Source organism: Sciurus vulgaris (assembly GCF_902686455.1).
Source record: "Sciurus vulgaris genome assembly, chromosome: 6".
NCBI classification, from domain to species: Eukaryota; Metazoa; Chordata; class Mammalia; order Rodentia; family Sciuridae; genus Sciurus; species Sciurus vulgaris.
Window position 1 is genome coordinate 106,410,774 of NC_136466.1, and position 26,632 is coordinate 106,437,405.

The 26,632-nt window shown below is 36.8% G+C and overlaps 1 protein-coding gene across 3 annotated transcripts in view; it reads left to right on the top strand.

The window, feature by feature from the left end:
• The window catches only part of HOMER1 (homer scaffold protein 1), a 154,762-nt gene extending 144,002 nt beyond the window's left edge, over positions 1-10,760 (top strand). For 2 of the 3 annotated variants that reach the window (XM_079143585.1, XM_079143586.1), the window contains one exon: positions 7,272-10,261. In XM_079143585.1, coding sequence (XP_078999711.1) covers positions 7,272-7,460 — 189 coding nt within the window. In that variant the 3' untranslated portion in view covers positions 7,461-10,261. Of the gene's footprint in view, positions 1-7,271 lie in introns of all 3 variants that reach the window. The other variant, XM_079143584.1, reaches the window with a different exon arrangement.
• Positions 10,761-26,632: the final 15,872 nt, after the last annotated feature.

Consider the following 26,632-nt stretch of genomic DNA (forward strand, 5'->3'; position numbering starts at 1 on the left):
TTCTTGTATTGTTTCTGGCTTGTGAAAAAGTTAAAAAGCTCTTTTTTACATTCATGTTATTTAGGAATCCATCCGTATTTCCCTATAGTACTTATATGATTTCATTTTTTACATTTAGGTCTCTGAATATTCTCTTTAGTATAAGATATCTATTTTTTTTCCAAATGTCTGTGCAGTAATCTCATTGCTATTTGTTTAAAATTTCATGGTTTTTTTTCCCCAGTGATTTGAAATATTCAGCTTCCTATGTATTTTACTCTATTTCTGGACTTCCTATTCAATTCCTTTGGTCACTTTATCTGTTCAAGCACCAATACCATAGTGCTTTAGCTATTGAGGTTTCACAGTCTGTTCTAATATCTAATCAGACTAATCTTTCCTCAAAGCTTTTCTTTTTTATTGGTTTTTAAATTATTTTTGCATATTTTACCATATGAACACTATTATTTGTGGCAGTACCTTTTTAGTGTCAACTGAAAAAGAATATAACTTTTAAGAGAACTGATACCTTCATAAAGTTTTCATCCTATCCAAGAACAAAGGGTATCATCTTTCCATTTGTTCATACCTACTTTTATGTTTTACAGATGTGTTTGGGGGTTTTCCTCATGTAGGTTTTACATATTTCTAGTTATTTGTGTTTCTCTTTTTTTGCTTTTGCAAATGGAATTTTCTCTAAACTTTAATTGGATATTGTTTGTATACATGAAAACTGTTGGATTCTTTGTACTAATTTTATATCCTGCTACCTTGCTGAATTGTTTCATTGTTAGAGATTAGTTTTGTCATTTTTTCCAGTAATTATTTAAGATTTTCTATGAATACTAACTTATTATCTGAAAATAGAGGTAATTTTTTTCCTCTAATTCTCATGCCTGTTTTGATATTTTCTTGTCAAGTTTGTATTATTTAAAAATACCAGTACAATGTTAAACAGTAGTGGGGTTAACAGACATACTGATCTTAGTGGAAACAGCTCTAGTATTTTTCCACTAAATGAAATGCTGGTTTTAACACTAAAGTATATGTATTTTATCATGTTATGAGAATGTCCATCATTCTTATTTTCTTGAGTGTTTTTACCAAGAATGAGTGTTGAATTTTGCTGATGTCTCTTTGTATCTATGAAGGTAATCATAATCTTCCAAGATTCTTTTTTTCTTCCTAAATTGTATTATTGGAGTTCCTAATATTGAATTATTTTTGCATTTCTGGAATAAATCTCACTAAACTATGGTATATTGTTTTCTTACTGTGACATTAAATCTTGTTCCTTATTGCTTATGATTTTGCATGATGTTCATATGTGATATTTGTCTACAAAGTTTATTTTCTGAGTGGGTACAGCAATGTTTATAAGATTTAGGTATCATATTCATAATATGATTTGGAGGATTTTCATTCTATACCCTGGAAGAATTTGTCATATTATAGAATAATTTGGTCTTTGAAGATTTAGTAGCACTTTACCTTGAAACCATGAATTTTTGTGAGATCATTCCTTAATTATTCTCTTTCTTCTATGGATACTGGTCTGTTTAAACCATAATGAATTTATTCTGCTCCCCCTCTCTTTTTATCCCCTCCTGTATTTTAGTTGATTATTTCTGCTTGTTTTAATACTTAACATTTTTTAATATGTTTTAGTCTTTGATATACATTAAATATATTAAAAGTTCACAGTTGTAGTTCTTTGGTGTTGCTGTAACAAACTACTATAGACTGGGTAATTTATAAAGAATAGACATTTATTTCTCATAGTCCTGAAGGCTGCAAAGTCCAAGATCAAGACACCAGCTGAAGGTGGGGATGGTGGTGGTGCCCACCTGTAATCCCAGTGACTTGAGAGTCTGAGGCAGAAGTTCAAGTATAAGGCTTGCCTCAAAATAAAATATAGAAAAGGACTGAGGATGTAGATCAGAGGTTAAGCATCCCTGGGTTCAATCCCAGTACCACCTCCCCCCGCCAAAAAAAAAAAAAAAAAGACACCAGCTGGTTCCATTGTCTGGTAAAAGTCTACTCTCTGCTTCTGAGATTCTACCTTGGTGCTGTGTCCTCACATGGCTGAAAGGCAATGGAGCCAAATGCAGCAGGAAGTCTCTTAAAGGATCTTAATCCCATTCATGGAGGGAGGGACCTAATTATCTCTTAAAGACCTCACATCTTAATACCATTACACTGATCATTAAATTGCAACACCTGAATTTTAATCATAGCACTTTCAAATCATAGCACTTATCATTGGTCCTTTTTCTGAAGTTTTCACACTAATCTTGGTTGGAGGAAGCTCATCCTTCGGTGGATAGTTCCAAAAGAACTCAGGAATAATAATAATAATTTAATTATTATTACATATTATAAACATCCTGAGTTGTATACTTAAGACGCAGAATTAGTACATGGATAACAGCTTGGGGAGATACAAAGTCCTTGGTACATAATTTTCTTTGTGAGTTACTTTTTTTTTTTTTTTTTTTTTTTTTTTTTATACCAGAGATTGAAACCAGGAGGCATCAACACTAAGCCACATCCCCAGTCCTTTTTATTTTTTATTTTGAGACTGGGTCTCACTAAGTTGCTGAGGCAGGCTTCGAACAGGCTTTGAACTTGCTACCTCCTGCCTTAGCCTCCCGAGCTGCAATTAAAAGCGTGCACCACTATTCCCAGGTTCTTTGGAACCTAGAAATGAGAATTTTTGCCTTGTTTTATATATTATTTTTAAGAAGTCTGATTCCATTGTAATTCTATTGCCTTTTAAGTTTGGGGCTCATTTTACTTGCGTACTCTAAGGATTTCTCCTCTTTTAAGTAATGTTAGATTGACTTAGATTTCTCAGAATTGATTGTTGAGGGTCAGGTTTTTAGGTACATTGTAGGCCCTTTTCATTTTTGCATCCAGTCCTTTCTTTATTTCCAAGAAATTTTCTTGTGTAAAAGTTTTAAGTATCTACTTTGTTGCTCTTCTTCTTTAGGAGCTCCAGTTTTATGTAACTGGATTGTCTAGTTCAACCTCTTTCCCCCACTTTTATTCTTTAGAATTTTTAAAAATAACAGTTAAATAAGTAATAATAATGGACTTTAACAGTTTTTTATTAAAATGATTTTTCTTTGGAGACCTAAATTCAGTCTTTATTTCTGATATGATTTTGCTCTTCTATTTTTTTTCATGGGCTACATCAACTCTCCTATTTTCAGAGCTTTTTTTCCTCCATTGTTTGTCTTAGTTGTTTTTGTTTTGTTGCAATACTGAGGATTGAACTGAGGAATTGAACCCAAGGCCTCACACTTAACTGGCAAGCACTGAGCTATATCTCCAGCCCTTTTTTATTTATTTTGAGACAAAGTCTTGCTGAGTTGCTGAGGTTAGCCTTGAACTTACAATCTTCCTCCCTCAGCCCTCTAGGCACCTGGAATTACAGTTGTGCACCAATGTGCCTTCTTTTCTTAATTTTTGAATATCCAATTATGCCTGTTTTTGAATGTTTTTTTCAGAATTTTAATTCAGGTTGGGATATTCTGTTTTTTTCTGTTTCAAGTTGATTTGGGGAGGATTTTTAATTTCCATCTACTGAAGTGTTTTGAGTATTTTTATAATCTTTTTTTTTTAGATCAAGTTTGCTTAAATCTTTACATTTTATGTATACAATGGTAGTTTTGGGTAGTTTATAAATTTGTAGTTCAAAAACACCCTCTTTTAGGGAAACAATAGAGGGAGAAGTTGTGTGTCTTTAAATATTCTACTTTTCTTTATCTTATAAGATTTTAATTTTCTTAACCTTCTTATTTGTCCCTTTACCATCCATTTCCAGGTTTTTTTCTCTTTTATCCTCTTCTCTTCTGAAGTGTTTGTTGCCTTTCCAAGACTGCCTCTTCAAGTTGCATTATACACTGTTTAAGTCCCTTTCTTATAATCTGCTCTCTTCTATCAAAATCCTTTTTTTTTCTTTCTTTTTTTTTCAGTATTTTGATATTCACAGTGACCTTAGGATTATCATTGTTTCTCTTTACTCTTTCCTGTCCCTGAAAGCCCTGCTTTCCCTCTGCAAAGGGTTAGAGTGAGAATTTGAGAAGTAGCTCTGTGGAAATTGGTGCTTATACTTTCTAATTACAGGTAGTTTGACACATATTGTTTTCTTCTAGTTACATTGAAGTCATGGAATCTGTGTGGTTTTATTTCTATCATTTGTTGGTGTTTTGAGATGATGGTAGATTTCACATTACCTTGGCTAACCAGAAATCTCCTGTTTGCTACCTTTTTGTCCGTATCTTCCTTCTAGAATGCATGTTCCATTGAAACAGGAACCATCTTTATTTACAGCTTTATTCTTACTGCCTAGTAATAGATGTTCAATAGCTAATAGTTGAGTATGTTTTCTTCACATTGTGAAGAATGTGTGGTTTTTACTCAGTTTTCTGGGTAAAAATGAGTTATTAATATTTGTCTTTATGTCTTTATATTTGAATTTATATGTCTTGATTTATATATGAAGGTTAACTAATAAGACAGTGATATCTCTTACTCCATAAGAGCTTAAGTTACGTATCAAGTATCAATAAAAGTAATTTTTCTGTTGCTTTTATTTGGATTAAATGATGCAGGATTTAAATTTAGAGAAAATTTAAATGATCTGTCCTCATTTGTGGTGGTCAGAGTGTGTGATTTTCTTTTAATCAGTCTTGCATTTTAGTTTCCATGTCTAACAAGTAAGCAACATGACTTTCTGCCCAGTAGAAGCTTATATTTTCAGTTGTGACCTTTCTTTTTGCACTCAAAAGGGAGTTAGTGATTCTGGCCAATGGGGCTCTTGCAAGTCTGAGCTATGCCTCTGGGTGCCCCTGGCATGTGCCTTTACTTTTCCATCAGTTAAAAAAAAAAAAAAAGAAAGAAAGTAACAGGCAAAAATGATAATGAGTAGGATAATGAGTTTGGAGAGAGAATGAGGCAAGAAAGGAAGAATTGGAAAACATGGACAAAGCGTGTATAATTAAGAAGTGCCATTGACCATGGCTTTAGTAACATCCAACTGGCCCCTGTTCACTAGGTTGTCTGTTCTTGTTCTAGGAACCGTTCTGTGAGCCTAAAAATAGACTAGCTTCATCAGCATTATATTAGATCTCTTTTGTTATTCAGCTAGTAAAATTCCTACAAACAGAGAGATGACTTAGAGTAAGAGTAGGAGACTCATTCTAGAGAGAACAAAGCAATTTTAATAGCTGAGGGAATTGTGTGTTTTCCTTGCTTCCATTGAAAATATTTGGACATCCCATTGATGGCTAGAGAGAACAAGGGACCTTTTCATTTTTAAGGAGGGCTTTAGAGGGCACAGTGGGTGGTGGCTGGTGAAGTGGGTGTTTGCTAGTGAATGACATTTGGTCTATTTTTATAGTTGGAAACATTCTGTCCTTAAGATTATTTTTTAAGCCAGCAAGAGAGCATGCTGTGCAATCATGAGTGGAATTTTTACATTTGATCATAGGATCTGTTTCCTCCTTGATAGTTTATAGCCTCCACAGATTTGGGTTCTGAATTTATAAATATTTTACTAATTTCAGATTCTATTCTCAGTTTACTTATCTTTACCTTGCAGATTATTCAGAGAAAGGAGATTAGAAACATACATGGTTAACATCTGACAGTAAATACTTTGAGATTAGATTGAATCTTTAAACCCTTCATTTATGAATCATCATAGCTATTTTAGTCCTTAAATTTTCTTGCAGTTCATCTGTGGCATCCTTGCTAAACCTTGCTCATAATTATCTCTGTCAAAGCATGTGATTATCTTCAGAATTCTAAATAAACTGTTACTTTCTTAGATATATTCAAGTCAATTTCCCAATTGTTTTTCTTAAAACTTTGATTTTGAAGAAATTGTGAGAAAAATAAATCTTAGGAAAAAAAAAAAAAAAATACCTGTAATCCCAGCACCAGAACTCTGTCCTCTTCCTACCTTGATTCCCAGTGTTTGTCTTCAGGCCCAGTGGCAGTATGCTGCTTCATATTCTGTTCCTTTCACTAATGTTTACCAGATTGTCTTTCAATAATGTAATTTGAAATTTTTCTACTATCCTTATACTTGATAGAATTTCTTTGGAGGTTTGCATTGAAATGATGTATTAACACTTGAAACATCTTATTTTCTCTGATTCCCATTGTGTAACTAACACCAAAATGTTTTCATTGTCCCATATAATTTATATATTTCATTATAATTCATGTCAGTCACTTAATCCCTCTTTGATATAAGAGTGGATTTTCCAGAAAGGATGTATAGCTTTCAATTCATTGCTTATTTGAATCGTTTATTAAAGAGTGATAGTTGGGAGGCTAAAAATATAGCTCAGTTGGTAGAGTGCTTGCCTAGCATGCCCAAAACCCTGGGTTCAGTCCTCAGTACCAACGAAAAAAAAAAAATAGTGATAGTTGGTTTTCGGCTATTTTCAATTTATTAACTAAAATTAAAATCACTATCTCAAATTGTCTTTTTTTTATTTTTAGGCTCACTTTGTTTTATTTGTCGTATTTAGAAACATTTTTAAAAGCAGTAGTAATTCCTGAATAATTTTTAGATATGCCAGAGTTTATTCCTTATCAAACTTTTTAAAATGTTATTTTGTTGTCAAGACCTTTTGCTTCCCCTTTTTTTCTTTCCTTGGTTTGCAACATAGTGGAATGGTTAGCTTTATATTTCTGTAATATGTGCAGTTACTGTTTATCTTCACTATAATTTTTAGCAGTTAAACTGTATTCTTATGCATGCATTTGTTCAATAATGAAGCAAAACAGAATAATTAACATATACCCTGAAGTTTCATTTTAGATTGTTGCTTTCTTCACTAAATCTTTTTCTCGAGTTGCTGCAGGAGAAAAACTCAGTTTCTTTCTTTTTCTCTGCCTATTTTTACCTGAGATTGTTAACAGTTATGCATTAGGAAAAAGTAGGTAGACAGCAGTAAAAATGGAAGGTAAATAATCCACAAATGTGTCTTTAGTCCTGTCTAGATGTAAAGTACCTAGAGTGTTGCCTGGTTCACAGTCAAGTCAATAACTTTTGTTGGGATGGATTCATAAACAAGTGGTCGGTAAAACTACATGGCTCTCTTGAGGTGGCCTCCTAGTCTTGAAATTTCCTTCAATTGTGTTGAATTGAGCTTCACTAGTTCATCCTCATTGTCAGAATTATCACACAATATTAGTAATAACAGAGAGTTGTATTGTTTTATAAGACATGAATTGACATATATATATGTATTATAATTTTGTTTCTGAAGGAAGTAGAAATTCGGAACAAAGATCTGGAGGGACAACTGTCTGACTTAGAGCAACGTCTGGAGAAGAGTCAGAACGAACAAGAAGCTTTTCGCAATAACCTGAAGACACTCTTAGAAATTCTGGATGGAAAAATATTTGAACTAACAGAATTACGAGATAACTTGGCCAAGCTACTAGAATGCAGCTAAGGAAAGTGAAATTTCAGTGCCAATTGATTAAAAGATACACTGTCTCTCTTCGTAGAAGTGTTTGGGCCCTGCATCAAGATTGCACAAAAAAATTTGAATTTAACTCCAGGATGAGGATCTTTTGGAAATTGGAATTGTGTATCTCAGTGTAAATTTTAGAATCCAGCTTATAGCTAGTTGGGGGAAAAAAAAAAGAGATGAAAAACTTGAACTACAAATTACCTCCATGTATATTATTGGCCATAGTTAACTAGAAAGTTATAAATAGACACTTAATGCAATCTTTTCTTTTTTCTTTTTCTTTTTTTTTTTTCCTTTTTCTGATATTAGCCAATGGGAAAATTAACAATGTCTGGGTCACATCCCCTTTTTGTGTTCAACACAGTGAAGGTTATCTGCTTTTTAAATTAATTTATTTATGATATCTAGAGCTGTGTTTTGTGCAAAAACTTAGTGATGAAAGCCCTGTCTTTTGTTGTAATCTGAATAATTTCTCAGGATATTTTTGCATTGTTGAAAAGCAGTGCCATTACCAATTAATTCTTGCCAGGAGTGAGAGAGAGCTGCATCTTTAATTGAAAGACACTATAACTGGGTGTATAGAGTTCTTCCCTTTTTTGTACTGGAAGATTTTTCACTCTGGTGACTACTCTGGTACACTCTGGTGTTCTCTAATCTTGTCCGTTGTATAGTTTACTTTTCCATATTGATTCCATGTATTTATGAGAAGATATTGTCTCCCATTTTATTATACATTTTAAAGCCAACTAACAAAGGCAGCTGAGTCCCTCAGAAATTTTTCTTTTTAAATTTCTAATAAATTTGACACACAGAACTGAAATACAGCAGTCCGTCATTGACGGTCTGGTCTAGCAATGTTAAGTATATTTACAGAAAATATGCAGTTACATTTATTTATATATTTTGCAAGAAATCTTTTCTGAAAGATCAATGCATTTCAATTTATGAATAATAATGGTTATTGGGAAACTGTTTATTATAGATAATTTTAAGGTGTATAGCTATTTTCAAGGGGATCCATTTACATCAAACGCCAATCAGAGGACTGTATCTAAATTGTGATCATGGCAGATGGAGATGGAGTCATGTACCCTGGCTGGGTCTTCACATCAACCACATCTTTATTCAAACCTCACAAGGCAATATTCTGAACTGTTAACTAGGCATTTCAAAATAGGAATTACATCCAACAGGCTCTTCTCAGTGAGCAGGTTTTAATGTTGTTTTGATGTAATTTTAAAAGACTTCTAGCAAACATGCATTTCTTTATATATTTCTTTTATGAGGCTATTTTAAAAGTAAGCCAAGTGCTGTCTGGTCTGCTTATGGAGTAGGAATTGCATCAGAGTACATATATTCTTGCTGTACAATGCCTGTCATGTTGAGGAGGGTTCTTTTTTAAAGTGTATGCTTGAGTATTTGACTCTTAGGAGTCAATAAATGCACTGACTTTTTGTTTGTACCCCAAATGATTAAATTGTTAAGTACAAAATTAAGCTGATTAATCAATTTGTAACCATTTTTTCACTCATAAATAGCTACTTAACACTAGATAATTTTTATTTATATTTGTGTATGTATGTAAATACATACATATTAATTTATATTAGAGTGAAAAATGATTTGTTTCTAAAGTTAGTTTCTAAAGTGAGTTTTCAGGTGTCTCTGAAAAGTTTATATCAGACACTTAATCATCATGTATTATATGTGCTGTAACATCATGTAAGTTACCTCCATCTATTTTAGGGTATTTTCCTCACCTATTTATTATAGGGAGAATAATTTAGGTACACATGCTCAGAGCTGAGATATCTCTGATAAATCAGGTAATAAAATTTATTTGATGGATAGAATTTTGAAGTCAATGTGATTTTATCCATGAGTTTCAAGTACAAAGAGCACCAGGTTTTAACTTAAATAAGGGACTAATACTAGGGATCAGGGAATTTAGTTATGAAGAGTTAAAAAATCTTTAAAAAAAAAAAAAAAAACAGTGTAAGCCTTGAAATGGTAAGTGAATTATTTTAATGATGTAATAAAATATTTTTAAATTTTGACATAGTGGTCATTTAATGGGAAAATAACTCACTAAAATGTCTCCACTTGAACTGTATTGATAATGTGAGGCATATGTGTAATTCACCATATACATATACCCATATGTATATACAGAAAATTATTTTTAATATTTTCCTACTGATATGAAATTTAAAATTGGAAATTTTGTGAGCGTTTTCCTTGTCCAATAGAACCTAGTTGTTTCTTTCTTTCTTTTTTTTTTTTTAAGTGATTTAACAATTTCTTGAGGGCTGCACCTTTAAATTCCCAGATTATCAGTAAACATGTACAAAATATGGGATAAGGTGGACACAAGTGCACATATAAATAAAACCTTCTTACTAAGACTATTTTAAGCATTCATTTACAGTAGGAGAGTATTTAGAAATCATCCTCTACAACTCATAATTAGGTTGTGTGCCTACTGTAGTTTTTTTCCATTTCTGTATTATATAAATATTTGCATATTAAGATTTGATTTTTCCCAGAGACAAGTATTATATAATGTATCTATATTTAGATTGAACTGTGGTGATATATTTATTGGAACATGGTGTTGGGGACTATAGCCTGAACATGTGGACTTGCAATGACACAGAGGAAGAGAGCAGAGATTGATTCCATTGTGTATAAGTTATTATATAATAACTATGAATTCTTGTACAAAAACAAAAAACTGGAAAAAAAGAAAAACAAAAATACAGTTTTTATTTTGAAATACATTTGTTGTTCTCTGGAGAATGTACTTCATCTTTTATTTCCTTCAGACTTTTACAGAAATTTAAAGGCATTTAAGTGATGACAGCATTTACTTAAATCTTACAGGTGCTACTGGATTTTGCATTAGTGTGTTATGTTGTGATATCCTAACTTTGACATAAAAGGTTTTATAAGTATTTCCCTGCCTGGAAAATTAGTTTTTATTCTTCTCTCCTCTTTCTCCTTCCCTCTCTTTCTCTCTCTCCCTCTCTCTCCATCTCTCTTCAGACTAAAAAGCATTCATCAAGTTGCATCCCTCCTTGTCCCTGTAGAAGAATTTCAGCACCATGACAGATTTGATGTTTTGCTGTCATTCAAACTGCTGGGAAGCAGTTAGAGGAAAAATGTGTATTTTTTTCTTTCAGGTGGAACTAAAAGGAACACTCAAATTTAAGCCACCACTACCACTTTTACGACCCATTTCTTTGCCCTGTTAAAATTAAATTTATTCTTTACCATGTGTGTCTCTGTCTTCCATGTTTTTATTTAACTCTGGCATAGCACTTTAACTGCTCTCTTTGTGGTCCTTTTTTCTGTCAGTACTAGATTGGGAGGCAAGCCAGGGAGGTTTGTGGGTTCGTTGTTGTCATTTTAATCCTTTTATTTATTTGATATCAAATGATTTTAATATCCTAAAATTCTGTGCTTAACGACATGAAGTAGTCTTCATTGAATTTTTGTCTCGTGAATATGTATCACATTCATGAGGTAAATCAATTTATATAAAACTTTAAAACTTTCAGGTAAGAAGTAGTTGAGATTGGCATATTTTTATATTCTCAAGTAGGACACTGGGCTGTAATTACAAGTATTTGTTGAGAATTATTTTAGAAATTTTTAGAAAGAATCATTTTGAAGTAGAAACAGATGCTTTCTTCGTCACTCTAAATTGTAAAAGTATTTTTTTCCTAATATGCCTGTTAAATTGCACCATAATTTTTTTTAAACATACTCATTCCACTGTCTTAAAAAACAAATTTAAAAAGCCTGATAGTTAGAGGCAGTCTAGGCTACTTAGAATTGAGACTACTCTATACAAAAATGGAAGCAATAAAATACAATGATTTGACCTCATTAGAGAAATGAGTAAAATTTCAAAGAACTCTTTGGACCTTAAATTTTTTATGACAGTTTTTCTTTATGGGAAACTGATATATAGATATCACACAAGTATAAACATAGTTATTGAATTATATTAAATTAAATATTAATAGTATTTGATAGTAATATTTTGCATCTTTATGTATAACCTAGTAAAATAACTAATAATTTTATCAAAGAAAATTCTACTTTTGTTTTGTTTTTTCCCCGTTTTGAGCGGCCGGGGATTTGAACTGTGGTCCTTGCACATGCTAGGCGAGCGCTCTCCAAAAGGAGCTATTTCTTCAGCTCCTCAAAGAAAATTCTAGTCAGAAGGACACTGACCTATGATTTCTGCTTAGAGCACTAGGTTTTTTAAAAAACACATTTAAGCTGGCTGGAGGGGTATATAGTTCAATGGTAGAGCATGTGCCTAGCATGTACAATGTCCTGAGTTAAATCCCCAGCATCAAAAAGAAAAGTAAAAACACTTTTCAAGTCATTTTTACCAAAAACATGTACCAGGAAGAAAATTTCACTAGAACAGGTGACCACAAACATCCAAATGACTTTTAGTCAATTTCCTGATCTCTGTGATATCTTTTCTGCCCATTAGATTTAAGAATGTGTTTCAGACTAGCATGGTGAGGCTGCCTGTAATCTAGCTGCTCAGAAAGCTGAGGCAGGAGGGTCACTTGAGCTCAGGAGTTGGAGGCCAGCCTAGGCAACAGATTAAGACTTTGTTTCTTAGGGGGTGGGGGGAAGATGGGAAGAAAATATTTTATGTGCAAGCAGATCCAACCAAAAGGATAGGGGCATAATGACTTTAGTTTCTATCTAAGGTATGTCAGAATAGCCAGAGACACAAAGTACTCCCCCAGCTACTGCTGCTTTTAATTAAATGGATTGAAATTGCCCTAATGAATTTTAAAGACTTTCAGAAGACCTTTTCACTTATCAGTATTTATAACTAATGTCAGACACCCAATGTTGAGAAATCACCATTCTGTGGAATTCTGGCCTACTTTTGTTAGGTATATTCATATCATATATACTGAGGGATGGAAATATTGCTCTACTTTGCCCTAATAACACCAAATGAAGGTAATAAGTGCCTAATAAATGCAAAATTAAGACCCATTTCTGTAGCACAAAAAATGAATATACATGTATTTGTTGGAGGTAGGGGTGCTTAACCACTGAGCCACATCCCCAGACCTTTTTTATATTTTATTTAGAAACAGGATCTCGCTGAGATCTTGCTGAGTTGCTTAGGGCCTCACTAAGTTGCTGAGGCTGGCTTTGAACTTGAGATCCTCCTGCCTCAGCCTCCCAAGCTGCTGGGATTATAGGCGTGCATCACCGCACCTGGCCTTATGTATTCTTACACTAAGTTATATCTATATGACTTGTGGACGTGACTTATTTGACTGTTCTACCTTCACATGGAATGACCATCTCAGCACAGTTAGAAAGCAGATGAGTTTGAAGTGGATGCTTTCCCTACAACTTCAGTATGAAATAGAGCTGCAAAGAATATCTCTTTGAACATCTGCTATGTGGCAGGCCCTATACTAATTGCTAGTGACATTTTATTCCTACACATAGTGGCCCTTCCAGGGGTCTTCCTTTGAGAGGGGAAGGGGACAAAAATGGGGAAAGGCTCCAATGATTGCATCTGCTGTGTCCCCACAGTTGTTGATCTGGTCATTTAGTACACCAGTTAAGAGGTGGAGGTCTTGCTCATATTTCTGGTACATTTTTTCCCATAGCTTGTCTGCCTTCCTCTTCTAGAATATCTGTCAGGGCATTGCTCAACTATTTCTTGTTCACTCTTTTTGAACTTCCAGCTTTCTTTGATGTTTACAATGCTTATTGTCATTGTTATAAATCACACCTTTACAGGTGTCTTACTTATAGCATGTGTTTTAGTCCCAGTTTAAAAATTAAAAAAGCAAAAAACTTCCAGACTTCTGATAATCTAACAAATGTAAGTAATTCTTCATATGTAGAATTTTAGTCTATAAAATTTAAGTAGCAAACTATAAAGGCCTTAGGAAGGCAATTCATCACTTAAATTTCCTAGTGAAACTGTTGTAAACCTGAGAAACTTTACCCCAGTGCTAAACAGTAGCTTGCATATGGACTTTGCAGTCAGTTCTAGGTGACCTTGTGGTCAGTGCTGGTTCTAAGAAGTTAAGGCTTCTCCAGCTTGATTAAACAATTAGATGAGTCACAAGTTCAAAGCACCTGCATCATGCTAAGCACAGGGATAGAACAACTCTCAAGGATTTTTCTTTTTTCATATGTCAAATTGTCTACCTTTTTATTGTGATAAATATATATAACAAAATTACCATTTTAGGTGTACAGTTCAGTGGCATTGAGTACATTCACAGTGTCACCATTATCTATTTCTGCAATTTTTATCATCCCTGATAAACTCCATTCTACTTTGTGCCTCTATGAATTTGCCTGTTCTAGGTACCGCACATAAATGGGATTATACAATATTTGTCTTTTTGTGTCTTTTTTTTTTATTGGTACATTATAATTATACATAATAGTGGGCTTCATTTTAACATTCATGCATGCACATGACATAATTAGCTTGTTTCATTTAGCTTAATGTTTTCAAAGTTCGTTCTTGTCATACCATGTCACAGAATTTTAATCCTTTTTAAGGCTAAAATTCTATTATGTGCATAGAAACCATATTTTGTTTATCCATCTGATAGATCCCTGGGTAGTGTCCATCATTTGGCTATTGTGAATAATGCTGCTATGAATACTCATGTATAAGAATCAGAGTACCTGCTTTATATTTATATTCTCAAGAGTGGAATGGCTGATTTTATATGGTAATGCTATTTTTTCACTTTTTGAGAATCCACCAAAAGGGTTGAATTGGGTAAATTTAAAGGATTCATAGAAAAAGGTGCCAGCTCCCTGAGAAGTCACTGTCTCAGGGGTAGTGTTTTCCTAATAGACCTACATGTGATTCATTGGCCTCTGATTCAGCCCTTTTATTCATTCTTTCCTAAAAGATTTATTGAGCACTTATTATGGCCCAGGACTGGTTTTGGAATAAAGGCTATAGAGAGAAGTTCACACTTTAGTGCAGGGCACAGTTATTTTCCAGTGCTTAAGTGCTATGGTAAAAGAGATGCTAACATGAGACAGCCTTGAGGGAAGAGATGATCCCTGCCTGAGTCTTGCTGGAGGAGCAGGAGCTAGCTAATTGAAGACAAAGTGAAGGAGAACTGCAGAGTATGTCATGTGCAGAGGCTCAGAAGGAAACACCAGGATATTTAGAAGATTGGAATAGGCCAGCACAGCTGAAGCACAGGATGTAGGGAAGGGTATGGAGAAAGAGGCAAAGGGCAAATCAGGAAAGACATCATAAGTCATATGAAAGATTTGGGTTTTTGACAAGTGACATGATTTTTAAAAGTGCTTTGTAAGACCTGGCAGTTGGCAAATCACCAACAATCTCTGTTGAGATTGTTCAGGCAGTGGCAATGGGGACCAAAAAGCTGCAATGAAGGATTCAGAGTGTTTAGGAGGTAGAATGAGACTTTTTGATTAATTTGGATGGCAAGAAGAGGATGCAGGACAAATCCTAGAGCTGTTGAATTGGCCAACCAGATGGTAGTGAATTCAAGAGCAGGAAGAAGACTGGTTTTGGTGGTAATGAGGAGGCAGAGAGAAAAGAAGATGATGGGAAATTAGCTTCATTCTGCATTTAGAATGCATATAGAACGCCCAAGTGCCGTGGTGGGTGTAGATGGAGCTTAGGAGAGAAATGAGAACTGAAGATAGAGATTCGGGAACTGTCACTACATGTAATGTGATTGAGAGCATGAAAAATGGAGAGCATACAGGCTGAAAATACGAATTTTACACAGATGCGGGACAAGAGCTTTGCAAGACGAATGGCCAAGTGGGGTGAGTAGACAGCCAGAAGAGTGAGGACTCATGGAAGCCTAGAATCAGCCAGATTTCACACAGAAATAAATCAACACATAGACTCATGTCTCAGGCTAATCATATTCAAACTGTATTCTTTTGAGATTCTTCATTAATACTTGATTTTTAAAATATATTTTAGCTTTAAAGGAGGTAAAGCCCAACAAACAAATATGCTTTTCATAACAGTTTAAAACTTTGAAATCCAGCAAAGATCAGTGCCAGGTTAACTGCTTTTGTGCAGATGCCAGAATAAAGCCATCTTTGGTGAACTGAAGAGCTTCCCTGGTATTTCAAGGTGAGCTGGAAAAGAATTGCTGCTATTTCTCAGTGTGAATCAGGACCTTCTCAATGCATGCAAACTGAATGAAAATGTAAAATGGTATCTACAGAAGATTAACTTCTGTCTTCTGTAGACCCGGTCTCAAATGTTTTTGGAAATAGCTTTATTTTTCTTATTGACTTATTGACTGGATTAAATGTTGGACCAATATTTCTGTTAACATGTTGCACTTAATGTAGTCATTTTCAAAAGGGATGTGAAGACGACAGCCAAAAAGAAGTTAACTAGAACCACTTTCTGTGGCTCATCTGCCTCTCCTCAGTCAAGTTCTAGAGGCTTCAGTGTATTATGTGTATGTTTAAATGTGCTATTTTGATACTGAATTCATATAGGACCAGGTGATTTTGCATTTGCATTGCTATAGAAAGTTTAGAGAGTCTGCATTTCTGTTATCTTAAATGATCTTTACTCTTTTTTCTTACTGATACATAAATAGATAACTACGTACATATCTTGGGTAGAAATTATCTCAAATTGATGGCAAAAAGTGCTCTTTGTATTTGGTTTTAGACTGCTGCATGGTATTTGATTTTTATTTCTGGTTTAAGTTACATTTAAAATTAGTCTGAATTCCTTGAGTAGATATGATTTGTGCTACTTGAGTAACCAATTGAGCATGTTTGACAGTCCAGGAAGAAAAAAGGAGCTACCAATATTCATGATTGGCTCCAAATAACCCGTTAAATTTGGAAATTACTTGTGAATTGTTAAATAAATGATAACTTTTAAACCACTGTTGTTCATATTTTTCTATGTAGTGATTAATATTGTTCTCTTTAGCACAGTCTTTATTTTGCAGTATGTTCTGTGCATTGAGATCCCAGCATTGTATATGGGTATGAACAAGAACTACAGGGTCTATGGTGGATGGCCAACTACACCACCTCACAACAGTTTGCACGATTTTGTGACCTAAGTATTATTGTTATCCCCATTTTATAGACGGGGAGTCTGAGGTTCAGCAAGATTAAGTGATTGGCCAAGTGAGAAGCAGACCAGGAGTTACACGCAGGCCCTCTGCCTCCTCTGTGCCTTTCCCGCGCCAGCGTGCCTGAACTGTGCCCTGCAGATATTTTTTAAGAAGGCAGGTATCAAAGTTTATTGATTTCCAATATTTAACAACCTGTCACTTAATGAAAAGAATCAAATGGTTTGTTTCCCATCTCATAATGGTATTATGTCTTTGACTTTCTCTTTCCCTACCTTTCTCCTTTTTAAGAAAAAAATTTTAAACATGCAACTAGTTTTCTTTTTGTTTTTGTAAATGTTTTTAATAATACAGATGAAGCATAAATCACCCCTGACCTCTTAGTTCCACCTCTTGAAATTATAATCTGCTTAGTGTTGCTTTTTTAGCATTTTACATACATTTATATACAACATGTGTATTTAAATAGTTTTGAGGGAAGGGAATACATAAATTTTATCATACGTTATGTTTTGTTACACGGTTCTTTTTTAAGTCCCTTTGAAAGATCTGTCCATGTTGGTACATTTAGGCATACCTCATTCCTTTCAACGCTAAAATGTTCCATTTTGTGAATATTTTACAGTTTAAGCATCTTCATGTTTTTGTCTTTCCTTTTCTATCCTGTGCTCTTCTCCCCCACCTGGAGATTACTTGTTAAATGCTACTCAGGATTAGTTAATACCCAGTTACCTGTTGTCCCACATCACCTCTCTGGCCCCCTCACCATTAGGGAACATGAACTCTGGGTGAATAAATATTCCTGAAAACTAAAATTCAGAAGTTTTAACTAGCTCTGATGAAACTATTTCTGAATTATTGTAAACAACATCTAGCAACATGCTTTAGACATCATAACCACTCAGTGAATGTACTTCTGAATGATGGAACATGCTTCCTGCCTTAGAAAAAATGAGGACAGCATGATGTCACTTTTAATCTTCGCTCAGTGACTTGGCCCATCAGCTGTTGTGCAGATCTGACCATCTGAGGATGCCTGGGGGACCCTAAGGGAATGTAGAAGAGTTTAAAATCAAACCGCTGCACTTCACAGACTTTCAGTGGGGAAGAAGAGGGCAGCACAATGAGGAAAGAAGAAATAGGGAGTTGCTTGAATGTCAAGATCTTATCACCCTCTTAGATCAGGAGGCTTTGTCACGTGGCTGTTGACTCTGCTTCTCGTAGCATCTCCTGCCACTTGGCCGGCTGTTCATTCAGTCAAGTGTTTTGTGAGCACCTATGATGGCTCAAGGTGTTGTGCCAAACCCTGGGCTGCAGGATGAGAAGACACAGTGCTACCCTCAGGAGACCCACCGTCTGTGCTGGGCACGGTGGCGCATGCCTGTAATCCCAGCTACTCAAGAGGGTGAGGCAGGAGGATAGCAAGTTCAAGGCCAGCCTGGGCAACTTAGAGAGACCCTGCCTTAAAATAAAATTTTTAAAAAGGGCTGGGGTGATAGCTCAGTGGCAGGGTGCCCTTGGGTTCATCTGCCGGTGCTATAAAACAAAACAAAACAATAACAAACCAAAACTATAGTCTAGTTAAGGACGTGTACCTATTAACAGAGGCACCATCAGACATTGGCTCTGTTCATGAAAAAGTATCTAAACAGGAAGGAATTAACTAGTGTCATGAAGGAGGTAGAATTTGAGCTGAGATGTAAGATGAACAGATTCACTTTGAAACTTCAAGTGATGGGGAAGCAAGCTACACATTCAAATTCACAGTCACAGGACCCTGTCTGGGCTCCTGAGTGGCTCAGCTTCAGACTGTGGACTCTGTCGCACATCCTCAGCAGTTCCAACTCCCTGCAGCAGTCGAAAGCTACTGGCACCCGTGAGAAGTAACATGACGCGAATGACTGGGTTTCACTTCAGAGAAAGCAAGTCACCAACCACAGAATCAAGAATGACTTAAAGAACAGATATGTAAGACCACAGTCAGGAAGACTTTTTAAAATTGTGGCAGCCAGGTAAAGAAAGAAATCCAAAAATGATGAAAAATAGCTGAACTAAATAGGAAAGATGCTCAGAAGACTGTGATAGGAAGATATTTTTGAATTCTTAATGTCTGTTTCCTGGCTTTTGTTGTCCCTTTCTCTACCTCACTATCACCCCCAATCCAATCCGGGCACCAACAAAAATGTTCTAGAACCTTGGCCTCAGGATTGGGGGTGTGGCTGCAGTAATGACAGGGCCAGCTCTCTACTTCTGAGTTTCCCACTGAAGATTTCTGGAGATTTTAAGAAAGGATGCTCCCATGTGATGAGGAGGAGTTTAAGGGAAACAGCACGAGGGGGTGGCAAGGATCACCACGGAGGGGCCTGAGCACTGCCTCCTGCCTCCCAGGAGGCAGCGTCAGGTTGGAGCTGGAGGATAAACAAGAGAGACCTCAGGAAGGGCACAGGCCATACTTGCCTCCGAGCCCAAGGCTGCCCTACAGAAGCGTTCCCCGGGATCAGGCTGAGGTGGCCACCACTGCATAGAAATGGCGATATGCTTTCTAGGCTGAGATGAGTGTTCCTCTAAGCCTTGGAGCAATATGGAAAGCATCTGAAAAGTCCTGCCCAACCCTCTCCAGCTAGGGTAGAAAGAAATAGCTGAAAAAAAGCTGCTATATCTGGCCACCTGGGTGAATCTGGGATCAGACCAGATTGACATCTCAGTGGGTGCTGGGGTGGAAAGGCCCAGGGATCAGGGAGGGAAGCAACTGTCCAAGCCAACACCGGAGTGGATTGGAGGCAGCATCGAGAACCAGAAGTGGCCACTTCCACAGCCTCCCAAGAACTTTGATTTGGAACTGGGATGTAACCCCTGGGAGGTAGTAGGAGGGAAACCTTAAATTGACTGAGTTTATCTTGAGTTGACAAAAGCTACTTTTTATCTGCCTGAAGAAAAAAAAAGAAGTTGTATTTTTGTTTTAGTAGCAGGCCTTGACCCCAGGGCCCCTTACCCACTGAGCCAAATCCCCAATCCTTTTTATTTTGAGAGAGGTTCTCGCTGAGTTGCCAAAGGCTTTGCTAAGTTACTGCAGCTGGCTTTGAACTTAAGATCCTCCTTCCTCAGCCTCCCCAATCACCAGGATTACAAGTTTGCACAACTATGCCTGGCAAGAAAATATATTTTTAAACAAAATGTAGAACAAAATTATGTTCTTTGCATACTCTATGGCCTGAGAAAATGGACCCAATTACCAGTGGACTTTGCAGGACGTGGTAACTCTGTGGAGGAGAAGATTCTAGTCTTCTGGATTTGGTTGGAATTTGGTTGGAGTCTGTTTGACTCTTTGGAGACAGATGCTGCTCCAGAGATCTTCCAAATCTGAAGCCTGGGAAAGAGGATAAACTGGGAGTTATCAGAAAAGGTGGCAGATGAAGCCATGATTAAATGTTATCAAATAGAGGGTGAGGAGAACAGAGTGGGAGCCCTAGCAACCCCTGACATTCCAAGGTTGTGCAGAGAAAAGGGAGTTAGAAAGGAACCTGTAATGTGACATCCAAAATGACCTAAAGAAGGACAGACAGGTGAAACCAGATAATCAACTTGTTAACTATTGTTTGATTTTATTTCAACCCAACAGCATCCAGTCCAAGGGTAGTTCAAGGTTACAAAGTAACATCTCTTCTTAATATTGATCAGGAAGTTATTGGCCTCACACCCAAACTTGAGGCCACATTCCGGTTGTAGTGAGGATGCCGGGATTCTGATAACCAGGGACTCATTTGAGGTGATGTGGTATAGCCATACCCTAAGGCAGATAGATCACAGTTCACAGATGCAGGGAATACTACTTCAAGTTTTGTTATTATATTGGATTACTTTTCATACGTTACTCAATTTCCCTTTTGAGAAAAAAAATCTCTATTTTAAATTTCTTTCTGAGAGTATAACTAGATAAATTTGTTCTTTTTGCCCTGTGTTCCTTCCTCTAGGCAATGAGAACCACATAAATCCATCATTCCCTCATCACCCTGGCTTCTGGGAAGCTCAAAAGCAGGTTTTAGGCTTAATCACTATAATGTTCCTCAATTCTTATAATTCTGGTTTTCTTTTTTCCTCTTGGCCCTCACTTATTTTTTTCCTGTTCCTATTTTTTTTAATCAGTTTGTTCTTGTTATACTTTCTGATGATGCCTATTTTTTTTATCATAAGCTACTTCAAATCTTTTATGAATTTGGCAAGATACAGAATAGCTAAAGAAGAAATGAAGAATAGGTCATTATAATTTTATATGTTTTTAAAAACTGTCTCTCTCAGGCTGACCACTGGCTTATAATTACTGTTCTTTTATTAGTTACAAAGCTTATTCTGATAAAAAAAAAAAATCAGAGATTTTTTCCAATTGTCAACCTGTATATTAATAGCAAAAATTAAACACTTGGTTGCATAATGGTGGAGGGCATTTAAAGAAACCAGGTAACCCCTGATAGCAGAGAATTTCCTCCTGAGACTTAATAGGCTGCTTTGTTTCTCCATCATGACCATTTTGAAGTATAATCACTAATCTTTAAGTCATTAGTATAAAATTTTCCTTTTCCAAATCTAGCGTCAATAAACTTCTTGCTTTGACTATTGAACTATCATAAGCAAGAATTCAGGGCTGGGGATATAGCTTAGTTAGTAGAGTACTTGCCCTGCATGCCCAAGGCCCTGGGTTCAATCCCTAACACCACAAAATAATAATAATAATAATAGTAATAATAATAATAATAATAATAATTCAACAAAAATAAGTAACAAGTCACATTTTAGTAACCAGCCAGGATCTACTTTATATTTATACTTTTTTTTCTTTTTTGTTTGTTGGTGCCAGAGAGTATACCCAGGGACACTTAAATACTGAGTCACATCCCCAGCCCTTTTTGTTTTTTATTTTGAGATAGGGTCTCATTAAGTCGCTGAGGCAGACTTTGAAGTAGCAATCCTCCACCTCAGCCTGCTGAGACCTAGGATTACAGGCATGTGACACTGCACCCAGCTCTGCTTTTACTTTTACCAGCCAAGAAGACACAAGGCTTCCCTTCAAGGTAAAGAGTGAATAATTGAAAGGCATTTTGTCACAATTTTCCCCAGGGATGTTCACCTAAGACTGTCCCCTGAGCTGAATGCTGCCCCCTTCTGTGTGAAGAACATACCACTCGTTCCTTCTTTGCATCCGTGGGCTGTTAATCAGTAACCAAGTGAGCCAGGGTAGAGTGCAGTTGCCAACCCACCATTGCTTTAATTCTCCCATTTTATATGGCTCTGAGCCAGTGCCTACTAATATTAGTGTGGGTCTCAACAAAGAAGAAAGGTCTGAACTCTCCCCTTGGCTAGTGACTTGTTCATGAAACCAGGACATCTCAAACCTGTAATTCTAGTTTTAATTGTGTTTTCAACAGGGTCCATTCCATTTGAAAGGGAAATAGCTGTAGGGAAGGAGAATTAGAATCTGTGTTGAACACGCAGCACGTGCTGGGTACTCCGTGTTATGCTGTTTGTCCATCCTGAAACCCTGAGGAAGTGAGTAGAGGCTCCGCTTCACAGAGAAGCAGCAGAGACCCCAGGGAGCAGCAGTCATCGAATACCAGCAAGTAAGGATGGGATCCAATTTGAACTCAGGTGGGCTTCACTCCTGTCTTTCTCTAAGAGGCATATATTTCTTTGCCAACCTCAACAATAAGAGAAAGAAAAATAGTGAAAGAAATAGAGCTGACTGTTCACTTACAAGGCTATGGCTGGAGTCTCCAGGGCAGTCACATAAAGATTCTAGTCTGTCTCCTGAATTGCTTACCGTGAGTCAATCTCTTCTTAGTGTTGCCTGACTTGTTATTTGATCCAAAGACTGTGCTGTAAGCTTTACAATGAATAAACAGAGTTAAGAGTCCATGAAGTGCTCACACTGTCCATCCAATACCTGCTTCCTATGACACTAAGTACATAGTGGGGCAATTCGTGCAAGAGAGTTGCCTGCAAGGATTCATTTACACTCCAAATACAATTTTCTACTTGTACCAGAATAGACTAATGCACCTAGCCTCAACAGAGACTTGGCAACAGGTTTTCAGAAAACCAGGCCCTGGGGGTCTGGGTGCTAAGAGTCTGGCAGCAGTACTAACAACATTGATGCCCTGGTTTCTATTTCTCCATCCTCTGGAAAAGAGCCCCACTCAGGGTTGTTGGAGTGGAGATCAAATACAGAAAGGTCAGTCAGTATGATAAAAAGACAGGCAACACACCACATTTTTCCATGTGGAGAAACTTCTTAGCCTTTCTTCACAGACTGTCTCCAGCAAATAACCCTCTTCAATGCAGATTTCAACGTGAAGATTCTGGTGCACTTTGCCTGGGAACTGAGAGTTTTTCGTTGCAGACTGGGAGCTGACAGTGTTTGGGGAGCCAGAATATGTATAGATTCCCTAAAAACATGCCACGTGGAGCAGCTTGGAAACCACAATAGTGCCTTTGAAATTCAGCCTGACCTTGAGGCCACATGAGCAGGTGTGAGGACCATGGAGCTTCTGGCTTCTCAGTAAGTTATTTCTTCCCCTTCATTCTTTGGTTCAAAGAATTTTTGGATTTCATTCTTAATTCTTCTCACTTTGTTAAAATAAAGAGTTATATAGGGAAAGACTTGACCAATATATTCTATTCATATCACAAATTTTCTTCTCAATGTTTTTTCTTAGAGGAATGAACGTCATTTTATTTGATGTTAAGGTTATAGTCATGTTCTTTTAGTTGACATGTTTCCTCAAAATGTTTATTTTCTGATTTACCTGATTGCAATACTTAAAATGTCATACATCAAGTAGCATCTCATCTTAAAAAAGATTTGCTACTAATCATGGGGGTGCATGCCTGTACTCTCAGTTACTCAGTCTGAGGCAGGAGGATCCAAGTTTGAGGTCAGCCTCAGTAACTTAGGGAGACCCTGTCTCAAGTAAAAATTACAAATGGATGGGGATATATCTAAGTGGTTCAATATCCAGTACAAATTTAATCAATAAATATGATTTGCTGCTATTGCTAAGAATAATCTCACAAATATTGCTCTAAGAATCATGCATAGTATCCACAATAGAGAGCAAATATGAGTAGATATTTTAATTGGAATTTCTATCCTAATTAAATGTGATTTTTAATTAGAATATTTAGGCTTTGGATTTTGAGTTTTTGTTTTGAATTAAGAAAAAGATGTGATCAGTGATCTTATTCCATTTTTATTGCAAATGAGAATGAAAAGGGAACAAATATTTCCACTGGATTCCACTTCTGAATTCAAGCCAAGTCCATTACTAGCAGTTTTGCATTCCATAAAGCGTGAAGGGGCTGCTCCAATTCTAAGGGCCAAGCCTGGTAGCAGTCCTGGTCCTAGGAAGAGGTGAGGTCTCTCAGGGGCTTCAGAGCTTTTATCAAAAGCTCATGCTAAAAACTGTTTTAACTAGGTTGTAGGTAGAGAAGATGTGATGTCACGTCCCATTTTAAGTGCTGACTAAGGGTATTTCCAATGCAACAGCCCATAACTATAACAGTGAGCCATGCAGCATTCCTTGGCATCTAATCCCATAAAGAACTCCACACACGTGTTTGCTGGGGTTCATCACACGTGGGACCTACTAAAATCTTCAGCATACTCTGTAGCTGATTTTGGCAGGTGTCTCCATCTCCTCTGGTCCCAGGTTCCTCACAATTTTTAGCTGTCTAAACCCAGACTCTCGATTTCTGTTCAGTGGGCTGGACTCTTTAAATGAAAGCTATATTAAAAAAAAAAAAAAAAAAAAAAAAATTTTTTAAAGTTGAGTTCCAGATGAGAGATAGAAAATGCCCAGTTCTGAACTACTTTGAGAAGCCTAAGGGTCAAACCTTGGCATGCAAGTGAATGAATGAGAGGCATTTATGATTATAGTAGAACTTGGCAGCAGTTATAAAAGCCTGTTGGATGGTGGAAATGACCATGTTAAATTTCCATTCTTATTTGCATTTGTAAAAATAGATTAAAATTTTTTCTTGTTAGGAACATTCTCTGTGACTGTGAAATGCTTCTTGGTTATTACTGCTCCTTTTTTTCTTTGTATATTTTTTTTTTCTTGATGGCTATTGAAATAGCAGATATTTTAACCAGAGAGAACATTTATCAGAAAACTTTCTTGATTGAAGTTGAATCACATTCTTCCAGTGAACCAGCCACTGCCAGGGAGTAAATTAGGCCTTTCTGAAAACTGAACTAACATTCAGTCCGTCGTGGCTCTAATTTTCAAACCACAGTTTGGCAGGCCAAGTTCTTCGCAGCACCCCTAACCTCCTCCCCTCGCACCTGGCGCTGTAGAGCCTGGCAGCACATCCCCCTTGCAGGTCATGTCATTCTGTCCCAGTGACATCTGTGCAGCGAGCAAGCATGGTGCCAGTGCTGGGATGGTTTGGGAGACAGAATGTCAGTTGGGTGAGTTAGCAATGTTCTCGGCCCTTTCCACCCACTGTGCTGGTAACGTGGTGGTGACTTCCTGCAGGTTTCCTAGAAAATCAGTTCAGCCTTGGCAGAATGACCAGGACAGGACCCTCAAGAGGAAGGCTCCAGGTCGCTGGAATAAACCACTCTGGATAAGCAGCACCAGTGTTTCCTGATACGGAGTGGACGCCTAGGTTCCCCAGGGAGTGAGGGTCAGCTCTTCTGGGAGGTGCATGCAGGGGCGAGGCTGCACCCTTCCCAGGGCTGTCCTCTCCTCGGCCGTCCGCCTCCTCGCTGTGCTTGTGAGGCCCTTTAGTGTTAGACGGGGGATGTGGTGGGACTGTGTGGGAGTCTGATGTGGGTGTCTAGCGCTTCGCACTTTACTGAGCACCGTGAAGGCAGAGAACTGGCCTTCTTAGTTGCAACCCAACCATCTCTGTCACCTCACTGCAGATAGATGTGTGTCCACAGTGGTGTACTGTACTTATGAAATGACTCCTGTTCAATCACTAAATAATAAAATGACTGACCTTAAATGTAAAGTATTCAGGTCAGTGCCCTAGTGATGCAAGAAACTGCTGAATACACGATGAGAGAACTGAAACTTTTTCTAGGAACTCTTTTAATGACCAAAATAGATCTGTGGCTAGTTTCATGTATATTATATAACTATGGAGAATTGAGGTAGGCAGGTACCTGGTGGGGGTAGGAGGGATAGTCTTTGCACCTCCTCTAATCCCTTGAATTGTTGAAGTCTAAGGCATTTTCACATCTCAATTAGATAATTCTTTTCTATTTTCTAAAAAATTATAAATGTAGTTGTTTTATTTTTAATTGCTATTTCAATTACTTTTGAGTAGAAGTATTTAATTACTTTTACCTTTTATTTGCACCCCCCTTCCCATGCTGGGGATGGAATCCAGGGTCTCACATGTCTGGCAAGTGCTTACCCACTGAGCCTCATCCCAACCCTATCTTCTTTATCACACAAGCTTACTCTGTGTCCCTTGCCTTAAAACACATCCTTCATAATCCTTACAGCTAACGGTTGGTTTTTCTTCTTCACTGTAAAAGATTCTGAAAGAGCGTTATTCACAAATTATTTCAACTTCCTAACTTTCCATTCATTCCCCAGACCTTACTCTGGATTTCTGCCCCACTGGGACAAAACTGCTCTTGCCTATATGACCTGGTGCTGTCTGATTGCCACTTTGGGAGCCTTCCGAGTCCTCATCTTGCTGGAATGCTCCTCAAATGACCATCTAGGGCACACGAAAATTAGCCCAACTAGAACTGCTGCCTACAAACATGCACATCTTAACTAATTTCCTCCCATTTCTTTCTGGCATTGATGTGGATTGGTTGAATTGACCCTCTAATCATCCCTCCTACCCTTCCTCTTTGGCCCTTTGTTCAGCTGCAGTGTCCCTTCATCTTTTAAACCTTCCATTGATTTTGTAATTTTGGCTATCCCAGTTTTAGTTGGTGTCATTCCTTGTTCTTGGACTATTCCTTTTTATTACAACATATTCTTATTTCAAGGATAC